Source organism: Uloborus diversus, chromosome 6 (genome assembly GCF_026930045.1).
Source record: "Uloborus diversus isolate 005 chromosome 6, Udiv.v.3.1, whole genome shotgun sequence".
Taxonomy (NCBI): Eukaryota; Metazoa; Arthropoda; class Arachnida; order Araneae; family Uloboridae; genus Uloborus; species Uloborus diversus.
In genome coordinates, this window is record NC_072736.1 from 70,326,470 (window position 1) to 70,340,523 (window position 14,054).

At 30.0% G+C, this 14,054-nt stretch overlaps 1 protein-coding gene across 1 annotated transcript in view; it reads right to left on the reverse strand.

Moving 5' to 3' along the window:
- Nucleotides 1–555: 555 nt before the first annotated feature.
- LOC129223742 (A-kinase anchor protein 1, mitochondrial-like) overlaps nucleotides 556–14,054 on the reverse strand; it is an 82,716-nt gene continuing 69,217 nt past the window's right edge. The window contains exons 7-9 of the mRNA XM_054858100.1: nucleotides 12,811–12,878; nucleotides 10,873–11,006; nucleotides 556–4,614 (exon numbers count right to left, since the gene is read on the reverse strand). Of these exons, the coding sequence (XP_054714075.1) occupies nucleotides 4,540–4,614; nucleotides 10,873–11,006; nucleotides 12,811–12,878 (277 nt within the window). The 3' untranslated portion in view covers nucleotides 556–4,539. The remainder of the gene's footprint in view (nucleotides 4,615–10,872; nucleotides 11,007–12,810; nucleotides 12,879–14,054) is intronic.

The window sequence follows — 14,054 nt, forward strand, 5'->3', positions numbered from 1 at the left end:
TTCAAGGAACCAAATTTGTGAATTAAAAAAATGTAGTTAAGTGATTATAATTTTCAAATGGGAGGAGGGGACATTCTGAAAGAAATATTATTATTTGAATCTTCTAAAAATAGCCGACGAGTTACCTCCAAGAGTTTATTGAGCAAGAAAAAACACGTTGAACCAATTATTTTTAGTACTATTAAAAAAGGTATGCATTTATTTTGACTACAAATATTCGCTACAAAAACTTTTTGACACAAATAAGGTATCTTTAAAAGGTCTGATAATTTTTTTTAGAGATGAACATAAGCTATGGAATCAACAGCAATAGCAAATATTTATTTCATTAAAGTCTGATATCATTACAATAAAAATGTATAAAAACAATGTTTAATATTACATACATTTTCTAACTCTTGGTTGTGCATGAACTTATGAGGAAGACACTAGTCTTAACTATCAGTTAAACATTCCTTACAAGCAAGAAATCAATTTTAAAATTGCTGGACTTAACTCGTTTTGCCATTTCATTTGCATAAAAAAAGCAGCCATAATATCAATAAAATTATCAAATTATCATTTATTACAGCAAAATATTGCAATAGGCAATTGTGCCTAAAAGTTCCAATGAGTTGTATAACAGAATAATTGATTTTCAATATTATATAAAAGGACATAAATATTGTGTGGAGGTAAATCAGAATATGTTGCAAACAAATCATTCAAAACATAGCATATTGGGCACAAACAAAAAAGTAAAAGTTTAATACTCCCAAAGGTTAAATAATATATGCTTTTGTAAAAGTTTCAGTGAAGTGACTAGATAAGTAAACAAAAGTATTATAAAATGCATAATTTTGATTGTAGAGGTACAAAGGAAAATCTAGTTTTCCTGCAAATAAGCTAAAAGTATGATTTAAGATGGAACAATGTGAAAAACTTAGAATTCAGCGAAACAAGTGCCCCCCCCCCCTCTCATGCAGATAGAGTTACTTCTGAAAATTCTTTGAAATCGATTTGGTACCTTAGGCTTTCTATTGGCAAAAGAAAAGTCTGAAGCATTTTATATATTAAAATTCTTTACAGTCAGAATTTAATTTTCCAATAACTTTTGTTAAAACTTGGTTAAATAATTTAGTCTTTGGTCAATGCCAGGGTTGGGTTCCTTCAGAAGAAAAAGATTTTTTCTAGGACAGTGGAAGAAACAGGGTGAAACTAACAGAAAACAAAACAGTTGTTAAAAGTTTAAATATTAAATTAGCGCAAATATATTCCAAGAATAGTTATTTAATAGAGTAGATTTTTCAGACAATTGATAAATTCAGGTATATTACAGGCATTGCTGCTGATGTTTAAGGAGGGAGTAGTTTTACAATTTTGTAAATGAAGAGTTTTACAAGTTGTTTAGGAAATTATCCAACAATTGGCCTAAAAATACATTATCATTAGCATGGCTAAAATGTTGATTAAATGCTTTTTTTTTTTTTTCATTTTGGGGATTTTTCATTTCTGAGGCATTATTCATGATTTTTATTTTATTTTTAAAAGCATTTTGTTGAAAAAGAAATTTGGGCTTTCATATTTTCAAGCAAACTTCTGGCATTTTAACAGGAGAAAAAGCAAAATTTGAAACAGAAAAAGCAGTTACTAAGGGGGAAAAGAAACTGCTTTTGAAAAATAGTTTCTTTTTAAGAAAATGAAAAAATCTTTGATGATACAATGTCACTCTGATTTTCCTGAAGGTTGAAGCAAGAAATTCAAAAATTGCACTACTATTTTAATTTTTATTTTTTAAAATAAAGTTATAATACAAGCATATTTTTACTTGTATTTATAAAAAAATAAGTTATGATTTAAAACATAAAGAAGCAACATAAAACACTTTTTTTTGTAAATTTATAGGGCATTACTTATCATTTTGAGGTCATTTTTGTCAACCTTTAGAGGCTTTTATTTGCTCATTTTGAAGACATTTAAAAAGAATTTTTAGGTGATCAAACACCCTATTCCTGATTTTTAATCATTGTTCACAACCAACAAAATTTCTGCTTGGCAAATTATACTACACAAATCGAAATATTACATTATTGAATACCAATCATCTATTGAATCAATCATCAGATACGACAAATCAAAAGAGTATTTGAGCAGAGTAAATTGGTAATTACATTTTATAAAAAGATTAAAAAATCTGTGGTTTGAACTGTTGATGATAGTAGAAATACATATTTTAACTGGAAGTTTATATTGTGTAATTTATGCTTATAGGTCTAATTATATGTATTTAATTTTGATTTTGAAAATAAATTTTCTTTATTTCACAATATTGCATTTTATATGGTTTGTTCTTAACACGTTAAGTTTCTTCTATTTCTTGCATTTGCAAGAAAACTCTTCTGTCCTATATTTTTTCCCTGCTTCAGAAGAAACTTGCCAACCCTGGTTAGCACAAACATATTTCATAAAAATTTGTATTTTTTACAATTGTCATCTGATTTTGGGGTTTTGTGTTCATTTCTAATTAAACACTGCATCATTCGTTACACAGCAATGAAAATATTAAAACATATTTTAACTTTATACAAACAAACACAACAGTCAAAATGATATGAAAAATTATTATTGAGCAAAATGAAAATGCCTCCTATTTATTTTAAGCTACACATGATAGTGTTGCATATTCTGGAATAGACATACAGAAAATCAAAACACAAAGAGAAAAATACTTATACACAATATACAAATGCTTTTTCAAAAGGATTTTGGGTGTAAGCATCAGTGTGATATAACTGGGGGAAGGAGGAGAACTTTTGATACCCAGGTCTAAGATGATGATAAATGCATTTTTTGCTATTTTAGCTGTTTTTTTTCTTTTGAAGGGTAACATTCATTATTTTTTAGATCATTTGAGAACCTTTGTTTTTGAATATTTTGAAAGTTTTTAGGCCTATTTTTTCATCCAATGGATCTTTTCCAAAGAGCAATTTCTACTTTTTGTTAAATATTGTCACGTTTTATTTATGTAATTTAAGCACATGCAATATATATTGCATGTGGCTTAGCCATTGCATTGTTAAGCCATGGCTTAGCAATGCAATAACTTACTGTTAAATAGTTAAAGCAGTGAACAATTCAAACTACAGCAAACAAATGTCTCATTAAAAAAAAATATTTCAATGAAAAATATGCCTTTTCACAAGATGCTTTTGATCTGCTCCAAAATCAACTATTTTCAAACACAGATTACACTTCTGCAGTACAGTTACACAGTTAAAATAATGACAGTCAAGAAATAATTTAATCACTTAAAACATACACAGTTGCATACTGTTAATAGCAATAACAGTAGTATGATCAACGTGACTAATGAAACAAAGTGTAGTTTTCAAAAAAAAAGAAAAAGAAAAGAAATTAAGTGGTAATAGTTGCACTTTTAAACATTGATTTGTAGCATATATTGCTGTTTTTATTTTTGAAATGTAGTTTCAAACTTCTGCACATGGATTGTGCAAGCCATTTCATCTCATTAATATTTTTAAATTTTAGTGCTTTTACTATTGTTGATAATCATTTCTCTAAACAGTTAGCAGCTGGGAGATCTTCTTCCAAAATTATAAGTTTTGTATTAGTTTTATATTATTTTCTGCTCAACTTCTTTCAACATTGGAAATATTTTACTTTGAAAACAAATGAAACATTGAACAATTAAGCGCATATTTTCTGGAAATTTAAGTTTCTGGCCTTTAGTCAGGAAATTTTTCCCAAAAGTAGAATTTAACAAAGAACTCAAGTTGACAAAAACAAATAAATTCTTGAAATAAACATTCAAATAAATCATCTTAAATAACTATACTAAAATGAATAAATGCTAGTTGGTTTGTTTTTGTTTATTTTCAGCTATTTTCCAGATAAAGGAACAACGGAGTATATTTTGCATTACCAACATCTAAGTTTCTTAAATGTAAACAAAAGCCTCCCCCTCCTGACAGCACAACTGAAAAATGATTTAAACAAATTATTACAACAGTTTGCTTTAGCTTTACAAATTTTACAATTTAGATTTTAAATCAACATAGAAATAAGCAGCAGAATAATATGATTATTACAAGGTTTAAAAAATGAAGCGATTTTAAAAGCATTCAAATGATAGCAACCTTTTGAACATTTTTACGAGTTCAAAATATCATTTAAAAGTTGAAACATCAATGTAACAACACTTGTGAAGAGTTGAAGCACTAATTTATTTTCATATAGAAATAGCTATCAGAAAAAATAAGATTCTTCTCATTACGTAGAGGGTATATGGACATTATATTCAAACATCAAACATTTTTTTTTAAATGAACACAATTAAAAATATTACAGAAATAATTCTTTGAAGGAAAAAATATTTAGTGATAAAAAAAAATCTCACTAAACTAGCTCATAAATGCTTTGTCTTCCATTAACACCTACAAAAGCGCGCTTTTCAGACTTTAGCAGTAAACTACAGTCTTCATTGTCAATCACCTAGGATACAGAAGAATTTAGAAGGCATTCCAAGCTTAACAAAACTAATCAGTGAGGATCCCAGTGATTATCTATCCAAACAGCTAAACCTCGATCCACCAATTCTCTGTTAATAAACATATTCTGGAAGGAAATTAAGAAAAACATTTTGTAATTCAGTAAATCAAATTGAGGAGTTTACTTTCAAAACAGATTATATCCAGTTTCATATATTTTTGGAAAAATGAAAAAAACATTTTACACACAAACACTAACTGTTAGAATTTTGAATTTCTCACAATGTTTTGGTAGAATAACAAGTGACTGTTGACATCAGTGAAGGAACTTTTCCTCAATTTTACTGGAACTAAACTCAATTTTTTTTTGGATCAAAAATCGTGATTAAAAAAAAATTAAAAATCAGATTTTTTAAATTTAAATTAAATTTTTTTTATTTAAATCAGGTTTTTAAAATTTTTATTAAATTTATAATTATTTATTACTTTACAATTATAAACATAATATACTTGATACGGTAGATGAATTTATTCAGTTTACTTTTCAAACTCAGATAAGGTCTCTAACTATTCAATACATATTTGAAATTTATAAATACATTATAATACTTCGACAAGAAGTGATTTTGTTTTATGCTTTGTTTAAAAATATGGTTTCCATTATCATGTACGTTTTAGTATAAAAGAATATGTGTTGAGCAATTAACTTTTCTTATTTATACCAATGATGGTGAATGAGAAAAACTGAAAATTTTTATTTGGTTCTATACTGAATTGAACTGTAATTTTGGAGTAAAAGCAATATTGCAAGAAGGAAAATCTGTTTCATACACATCAAGAGGGATCTATGTAGTTTTGCTTGTTGAAGTTAATATTGTACAATGCAGTGTAGTTAAATTTAGAGCAACACATTCCAAAAATGCAAATTAATTTATAAAAATCAAATGAACTGATTTTAATTAAGGATTTTGATTTAAAAAAAATCACTTGATTCAACTCAATAATTTTTTTAAAAATTCAATTGATTTAAATCAACGAACCCTGCTTTGGATATTTTTTTTTAGCGGGAGGGTGGGGGGATAAAACAGCGGTTACAATCCCCTTTAGCAAAAAAAAAAAAAAAAAAGCGCATTTTCTTCAAAAAGAAACTTTATTAGATTGAAACAAAATATTCAACATTCTTTAATATATATATACTAGCAAAAATACCCGGCGTTGCCTGGGTCAGTAATAATTATGAGAAACAATCGTTACTTGCCCTTGTTTTCTGTTTTAAGCGAAAGAATTTAAAACAAACCTTTTTGACGTGATTAAAAATCAAGCTTTTTCCTTACTCATTAAACTAAAATAGCAATAAGTTTGAAGAACATAACAGTATTCAATCAGAAACGAAAGCACGACATTTAAGCATACACAAATTTGAAGAATTTCCGAAATATGAAATTAAATTTTGCATGTTTAAAAAGATTTATCTGTTAGTACTTTTTTTTTTAAATCTAAAACCTTCTCTGTATGGCTATTGATGTACGAACTGTTTTAAAAAATGTAGCCACTCGTGCTCCCCTTACACTCGCTTTAGTTATTTTGGGAAATTTCAATTTTTGTAGGCACTTGGTGCGGTTTAAAATCTTACCAAATTTGCGAGAATCATTTTGGGACACTTTCGATAATACTCTCCCTCCTTACTAATTTTTATTATAGAAATATTGTTGCCAGATGCTGAGATACTTTTGGTCAAAATAAAATGGTGCTAAACGGTTTCATTCGAAATGTTTCCAAAATAAGTAGTAAAATTTGGCGATTGTTTGAAATCGTGCAAAAAGAAAAATTATTGGAAGTTTTTGTGCGGTTTATGGATTTGCCTAATTTAGTTGTTGAATTATTTTACACAGTATTTTTTTTTTTTAAGTATCTTTGATTGGCGACATTTTGTTTATATGGTGAAAGCTGAGAAACATTATTACGTGGTCTTTGGGCTCAAAAAAGCGACAGTGGAAAAAACTGCCAAATGCATCAGCTACTGTAATCTTTCTGAAAAATTCTGGCGATATTTCTGCTGCTTGGTTGGATATAGTGAGCAAGTGTCCAATCAGCATAAATAATAATAATAAACCATTAATTACATAAGTTCCGTTTAAAAGTAAAATGATCAGCCAAATCCATTTATTTTTAGCCAATCTTGTGGAAAAACGTTACTTTAAGATTTGACTTGAGAAAAGCCTCAAAAAGTCAGACGAAACATAAAAATATTCAACAATACAACAATTCTTGGGAGTTGAGATGACACACTAAATAATGACTTCGGTTGATGAAAGCCTTCGAACAGGGAACAAAAAAGCTCATAACTCGTTTTTTATACAACTTAGAAACTTCGAACAGGTGCTATCTTCAGCAGAAAAATTGGCGCTTTCGATGGACATATAATGTTAATATGTGCACGTTTTTTTCCACCCCTATATTGGGGCATTTATGCGAAAATTGGGACTAAAATTGGAATAAAAAGGGAACTATCAATCAGAATTTTTTCGAACTGGTCTATAAACCTTCCCAGTACCAAACTGAACAAACGGTGAAAGTTTCAGCCAAATCTGCCGGGTAGTTTCCGAGATCTTAGGGAACAAATTTACCAAATTCCATTTTTATATATATAGATTTTTTACTCCACTTTATTCCTTCCTACTTACTTCATTCTTTTCACTGAACATTAAAAAAAAAAGAGAGAGAGAGACCGATCCAATTAAGTATGCACAATAAAACCACCCACGCCGATTCAAATAACCACGTTGTAGGTATTAATAGATCATAATTTAATTATTGAATTAATCAAAATTTAATAGTAATATTAATTATTTCATATTAAATTAGTAATCAAAATTTAGGTCTTGCTTGCCTAACTGATAACAGACTTGCACAGCGATCTCTTAATACGGAAGGGTATCACGCTTGAATGGAAATTCTCATCCAGTGCTTTGCTTCGCTATTTCATTTGTGAACTATTTTTGAATTAGAAGTGCCAAATTCAAATCTGGATATGTGCCCTTTCGATATGAAAATGAATGAGTGTGTACTGGAAAATAAGGGTTAAGTTCCAAGTTGTAAAAGACCTGGAGAGAAATAAGGGGATGGATACACACTGTTTAGGCGGTAAAACCAATGTTTGCACACATTTAACAGTAGATATAAACTACTTAGAGAAGAAAGAAATTTATGTGCCGATAGACATCTATAATCTTTTTGTTCATGTAAATATTAACCTTTCCATTATATGTAGATAAAATATAAGTTCAATAACTGTCCCCCCCCAAAAAAAAAGACTTGTGCAGGAAAAAAGGGGGGGGGGGATTTTTTTTCTATAAAAATGTTTTCTTTTGTTTGTCATACAGTTTTGATGATCAATGAACAATTAGTCAGTTTTAAGCAAATTTGGCAGTTTTGAAATTGGTTTCTCCTAAAGAGATATGAAAAATAAAAATCAAAGGAAAATTTAAATATGAACATGTATCACATATGACTAATGCAATGTAAGGCAGCGCGCACATTGAGCAGACATGTCTGTGACTAAAATGTCTTCACAATAGTGCAAGGAGAAACCAGTTATTTCTCCCTCTTGTGCGCACACAGGAAAGACTGCGACAAGTTCGTCGTGTCTTGCCCGTGTTTCATGTCTGCCCTCTGAATAGCACGTGCGCTACTTTGGAACATGTGTCTCACCCTTGTCTTCAAATATGGCGGCTGCTAAGGAATACGAAGCCAATAATAGCTGGTTAAAAACATGATGAAATGCAGCATAATTACACACTTAATGGTTATTCGAATAAATATGCGACTGAGAAAGAGAGGCACGAGATGGGGAAAAAATTAAACTATTCTACAAAGTTTTAATTGCTGTTTAGGGCAACTTCACGGAAAGCGGTCATTTTGTACCTCAGTGACGCCACATATATTTTAAGAAAAATAATACTTTAAAATACTAATGAACAATATTTTTCTACTTAACAAATCACAATTTTATGTGTAATTTCTTAAACAAAAAATGTCGCCATTACCATTGTTACTTTTTAATGAAATATATGAGCCGTTACGGGCAGGACAGAGGGTTGTCTTTTCCATGAAATGGGCATGTAGTTTAATTTTCCCATTATTTCGTAAACATTTTCGGAAATATTTTAAAGTTAGTGACTGCTTTTGATTTTTTACTGCAATCGCATTTCTGGTTTTTGAGTTTTCAACAGTTAAAACTAAATATTTCACACTTGTCAGCAAGGTTCGCTGATATATATCATGATATATGTCTGATATTTATTTTAAAAAAAATGTAGTATCTGATATTTTTGATGCTTCTTTTTGTCTAAAAGGTAGCTTTATTAATTTGATTCATTTATTACTAACAAGTATAATTATTTCAAATAATTAAAAATTATCATTCAGCAATTTGCATATACAATATGATGGGCAATATCATGGGTAACTGACTGACATTTTTGGAGCAAAACTGTGTATTTTGCAAATATGCGTTCAGCTAACAATTTTTTCTCCTGGATTATTGTATTTTTTAAGCAGAATTTACTGGTATAATTGAATTCTTGAAATACGTTTTGGATGATTTTTAAAAAATTATCAAAAGTATCGTAACTGACTGACACCGTACTTTTCAAAATGTCAGTCAATTACCGTGTTTTTAACAAATTTTTAAAAATCAACCAAAACATATTTCGAGAATTCAAATAGACCATTAAATTCAGCTTAAAAGATACAATAATCCAGTAGAAAATTTCGTTAGCTCAACGCATATTTTGCATTGAAGTTTACAAAAATAGTCACTGTTTTGCTTTAAAACCGTCAGTCAGTTACCCGTGGAATTGCCTATACATTATTGTACCATTAAATATAATATAAAATAATGGAAAAAGGCAACAGTGATTTCAGCATGCAGTTCCTTTTTTGTAAAATTCAGTTTGTTTTGATCGAAAATATTGGATGTATCAAGATGTATCAAAATATATGATTGATATCAGAATCACTGTCTGATCTGGAGCGGGGGGGGGGGGGGGGGGGGGGGGGGGGGGGAGTAAACTTTGTTATGGGCAGCAATTTGTGAGGGCAACAAATTTACCTTATTCCTGTTTTTTTCCCCCTATTGATATTCGATATAAAACTCGAAAGAAAAGGTAAGTAAGGGCGGCAGTTTCATGATTTTGTCCCGGCTTGAAAAACCTGAAGATCTGGCCGGCACTGACCAAAATATCGAATATTTTCGAAATTTTGGAAAACATCATGATATTTTCAGACCCTGTTGTCAAATTAAGTCAAAAATTAGTTTTTGACATCCAAAAGCCAACCCTGATAATATCCAAGCATTTTTGGAAGGGAAAAAATAAAAAAAATATGTCTAAATCACCAAGCTATCTTTAAATATTTATTTTTTTTAATTAGTTCTAATTTAAAAAGATAGAATTTAAATTCTTCAGTTAATTTTCCAACATTAAAATATTCAGTAACATTTATTGTAATACATGATTTAAAATTTTTCTAGTATGTTTATTAATAAATTTCTAATAGGTACATAGCATTTATTTGAACTTTACAGCCTAAGCAAATATTAAGATTAATTATTTTGCCAAATGAGCCAATTTATTTATTTATTTATTTATTTTAATTATTTGTTGCATTTTATATAAATGTTTTTTCCCCTCATTTCTAGCCGTTCAACGATAGAGTAAATGGAAAAACATATGTAATTGCTAGATGCGGCATTGAAGAACGTCAGACACCTGTCTTCTTGGTGTGTGCGCAAAAGTGAAGTTATCTGATGCGTGACGCTGCCCCTAGCGACAGGGGCATTTGGTCTCCGACACATGTCGCCTCAGTGTGCGCACTGCCTATGACAACCAAACATCAGCAAGAGAAAACTGCTGTGACCTGCACAGGATTTTTGAAAATACTACCCAATGATTGAGAAAATTATATTTAAAGCTGAAATCCCAAACCATGAACCACTTTGTGCTGGTTTTTTATCCCCTTTATCACATTAATATTAGGTGTATACAGACACCAATAATTGTCTAAAAGTACTCCTTTTGGTAGAAAGCAGATTTTTTTTTTTTGTAAAAGAAGAAGTCTAATGCATAAAAATATTCATTTTCAGTTAAAAAGAAAAAAAAATATAGCTGACTGGAAATATACGGATGGCTTCCTATGGCATCATTTTCCGAAATTTTTGTAAGGCTCTTCAACGCTTTTTAAATATCTCTAATTTATATATTCACTAAGAACTTATTACTTATTCCTATTTAGTCGGGCATTAGAGCATGTAAAGTAGACCTCTAACGACAAGACAGCAATTAAATAAAAGAAGATATGAAATAAAGCAACATTTTATACTTACTGAAACTCCTTGCACCTTATATAAATGAACACATGGAACACCATCATCAGCATACTCTACCAAAACAGCTTGCAAAATTTGCCCTTGTGCTAACTCTTCAAAAGTAGCAGTTGCCTCAGCAGACCATCCAGAACCTTAATCGGTAAAAAATTTTTTTACATCATTGTGTTGAATATTTCAGTAAAAAGTATCATGCCCCAATTCATCTTCTTTTTAAAAACTTGAATCAAATAAGTTTTATATTTAAAAAAGAAAATCCAAGGAAAGGAGGAACAAATATTTTAGGAACACATTAAATATTATCACTTCTCATATATTAAGGTATTTTCTATATAATAAATGAGAAATTTATTTTTCTGAGTGGACTACATTGCAGAGTCATCCATTTCAACTTATTAATTATCCATCATATGGTAAAAGCAATGTATTAAAAAGAGAGAGAGAGAGAGAGGAAAAAGCTAAATTTCCCCTCTGATTTTGTATTGACTTTTATTTTTAAATAAACAAACTCAAATTTTACATTTCATTTACGTCTTTCTGATAGAAAGGTTTTTATATATTGAAATACAAGATTATTTTACAACCGTTAGCTAGTGTTCAAACATGAACTTGGGTAAGACAAAAGCATAGATAGCTAATATAGACGCATGCGTGCACGTCGAATGGACAACAACAGCATTTTTATATCTCATTTTTATACACTCAGAATGACCTAAAAACGTCAGAAAACATTTTTTGTCTAATTTCAGTGCAATCTTTTAAAAGTTATTTACAAGTAAAAATAGATTAGTTTCATTTTTCGATGAAACGGGAAGTCACGTGACTCTCCAAGAAGTGACATGCGATGTGCCCTTCCTCCCAGTTGCTTGTCATCTTTATTTGATGTCCGTGTGTTTTTTGTATGGTGTTTTAGGTCTTTGTGCGTTTGCTTAGGGTATTTCTAGTATTTATTTATCTGTCAATAATATGTTGTTTTGTGATCATCACATGGTTGAATAATATCAGTTTTCAAACCATATCTCAAACCAACGATAGCAGTCAAATAACGAAGTTTTAACTCTACAGCCAATTCGCCTCTATTTTCTTGTGAAGATTAATTTTCCTGACTTATTAAGCACTAACTTAAAAAATAAACCAAAAAATCATACCTCAGAGCTTTCACATACATCAGATTTCAACCAAAAAAAAAAAATAATAATAATGCTGTTTTGTAACGTTATTTTCTGCATATATGCATATCAGCTTTCTAAAAACCTTGTTCCATTGCACAATAATCTTTGTAAATCGAAAATGTGATCAAAATATTAAATGTACATAACAAATAAGAAAAATTTAGAGGAGCATCAGCATTCAACTTCCATTGAAAAACGTATTGCGAGGGAGAGGGGTGTGGTGTATGGAGGGCACGACTGGACGTCAAGTCAATCAGGGGTCGTTTTTTCTCGGGGCGCATTTGGGGCAATTACAATGCTTAGTAAGTAATAAATGAATTTTTTGTGTGAAACAAAAATTAAATTTTCAGATAACATCATTTTTGATAAGTTAGCATAAAAATTTCGAAAATTTACGAGATTCTGTTGTTGTCCATTTGATGCTGCGCAGATACATTTGCTGTAGATATGTGCATTGGCTGAAAATTGCTAATAATATCAATATTTAACACTGATTATCCTCAAAATTTGAAGATAACTTAATGAAGCATGATCATTATTGCTTTCACGAATACATGAATGAAAGCAAAAGGCATTTTCTTTCTAAGATTTTTACCAACCCACTGCATGTTGATTTTCATTCCTGCAGACAGATACTTTATATTTTTATCTTACTGCGGACAAAAGTAAGAGTAAATAGCCTTTGTTCATATTTTCTAGTTTTGAAAGTATCTTTAAGAAAAATGATTGAATGCACCTTTCATTTAAGAAGTTACAACATACTTACGGTCAATTGGTCTCACATTTGCTAAGTAACATTCTGATGCTTGAAATGGAAGAGTCATAAAGTCACTTCTAAAAAGTAAATGAAGTCCAGTTATATGTTATATAGTAAACGGCATAAAAAACACTTGGAAATGAACATAAAGGATTTTTTAGCTAATTTTTTAAAGTTGCATAAATTTTTAATAATAGGTTTTTTTCATAATGATAAAAACATAAAGTATTGAATATTTTTGAACGCAAAGTTGTATAGTCAGAGTTTTATAGTTATACAATGTTTAACTATCAGTTATAATAGGTAACAAGCTGCTTTCACAAAACTAAGGTATTCATGTAAAGCATATACATTACTAAATGTTTGAAGCATTAAGTATTAAAACTAGCTCAATCCATTTCAATATAACTACAGTCGACGCTCGATATAACGACCATCTCCGTCCCAGAGAAAAAGGTCTTTATAACGAGTGGTCGTTATAAGAGGTGTAAATTTAAAAAATGTACACCATCATGCATGCCCAAATTTTTTTTATCATAGGAATTTTTAGAAAAGTCGTGTGCAAAATATTCTGACAGAATATTAAACAAGTTTTAAAGTAGAAAATATAGGGAGTAAAATTTTACACACTTTCAAATCTGCTACTACTACTACTACCACAACAATTTCTGAAGATAAAACCAGAAACAGAGGTCTGCCTTTTTAGCAGACGTGATTTTTGCAAAACATTATTTTCTGTTTCAGATATAGGTGATAAATTGTGTTTCTCTTGCTTTCCAAAGAAACATTTAAAAGTTCCTCGGGAACCCCAAATTTTTAAAACCACTAGATTCAAACTCCAAACTACCAATACATCTGTCAACTCCCTTTTCTTAGGAATCTGGAAATTTCTCGATTTTTCCTCCCATTATTTTTTCTGTGCTAGCTGTGGTGAATGGTAATCCCCCTCCACCCCCTCTCAAAGTTGGATTTGACATTGAAAACTTCAGGCAGATGTCCGTAAACAATAATAAAGGTCATTTTAAGCTAGAAATTTGTTTTATTGGAAAGAACACAAGAAATAGCGTCCGCTGATTCGGTCGCTGTATTGGATTAGACGATACAGAACGGTCGTTATAACGAGAGCAAATTAACATAGAGTTTATAGGAACAAAGTTGGGACTTTTACCACTGGTCGTTATAATGGGACGGTCTTTATAATGTGTGGTCGTTATAATGAGCGTCGACTGTACTAGCTAAATGAAAGCTCCATT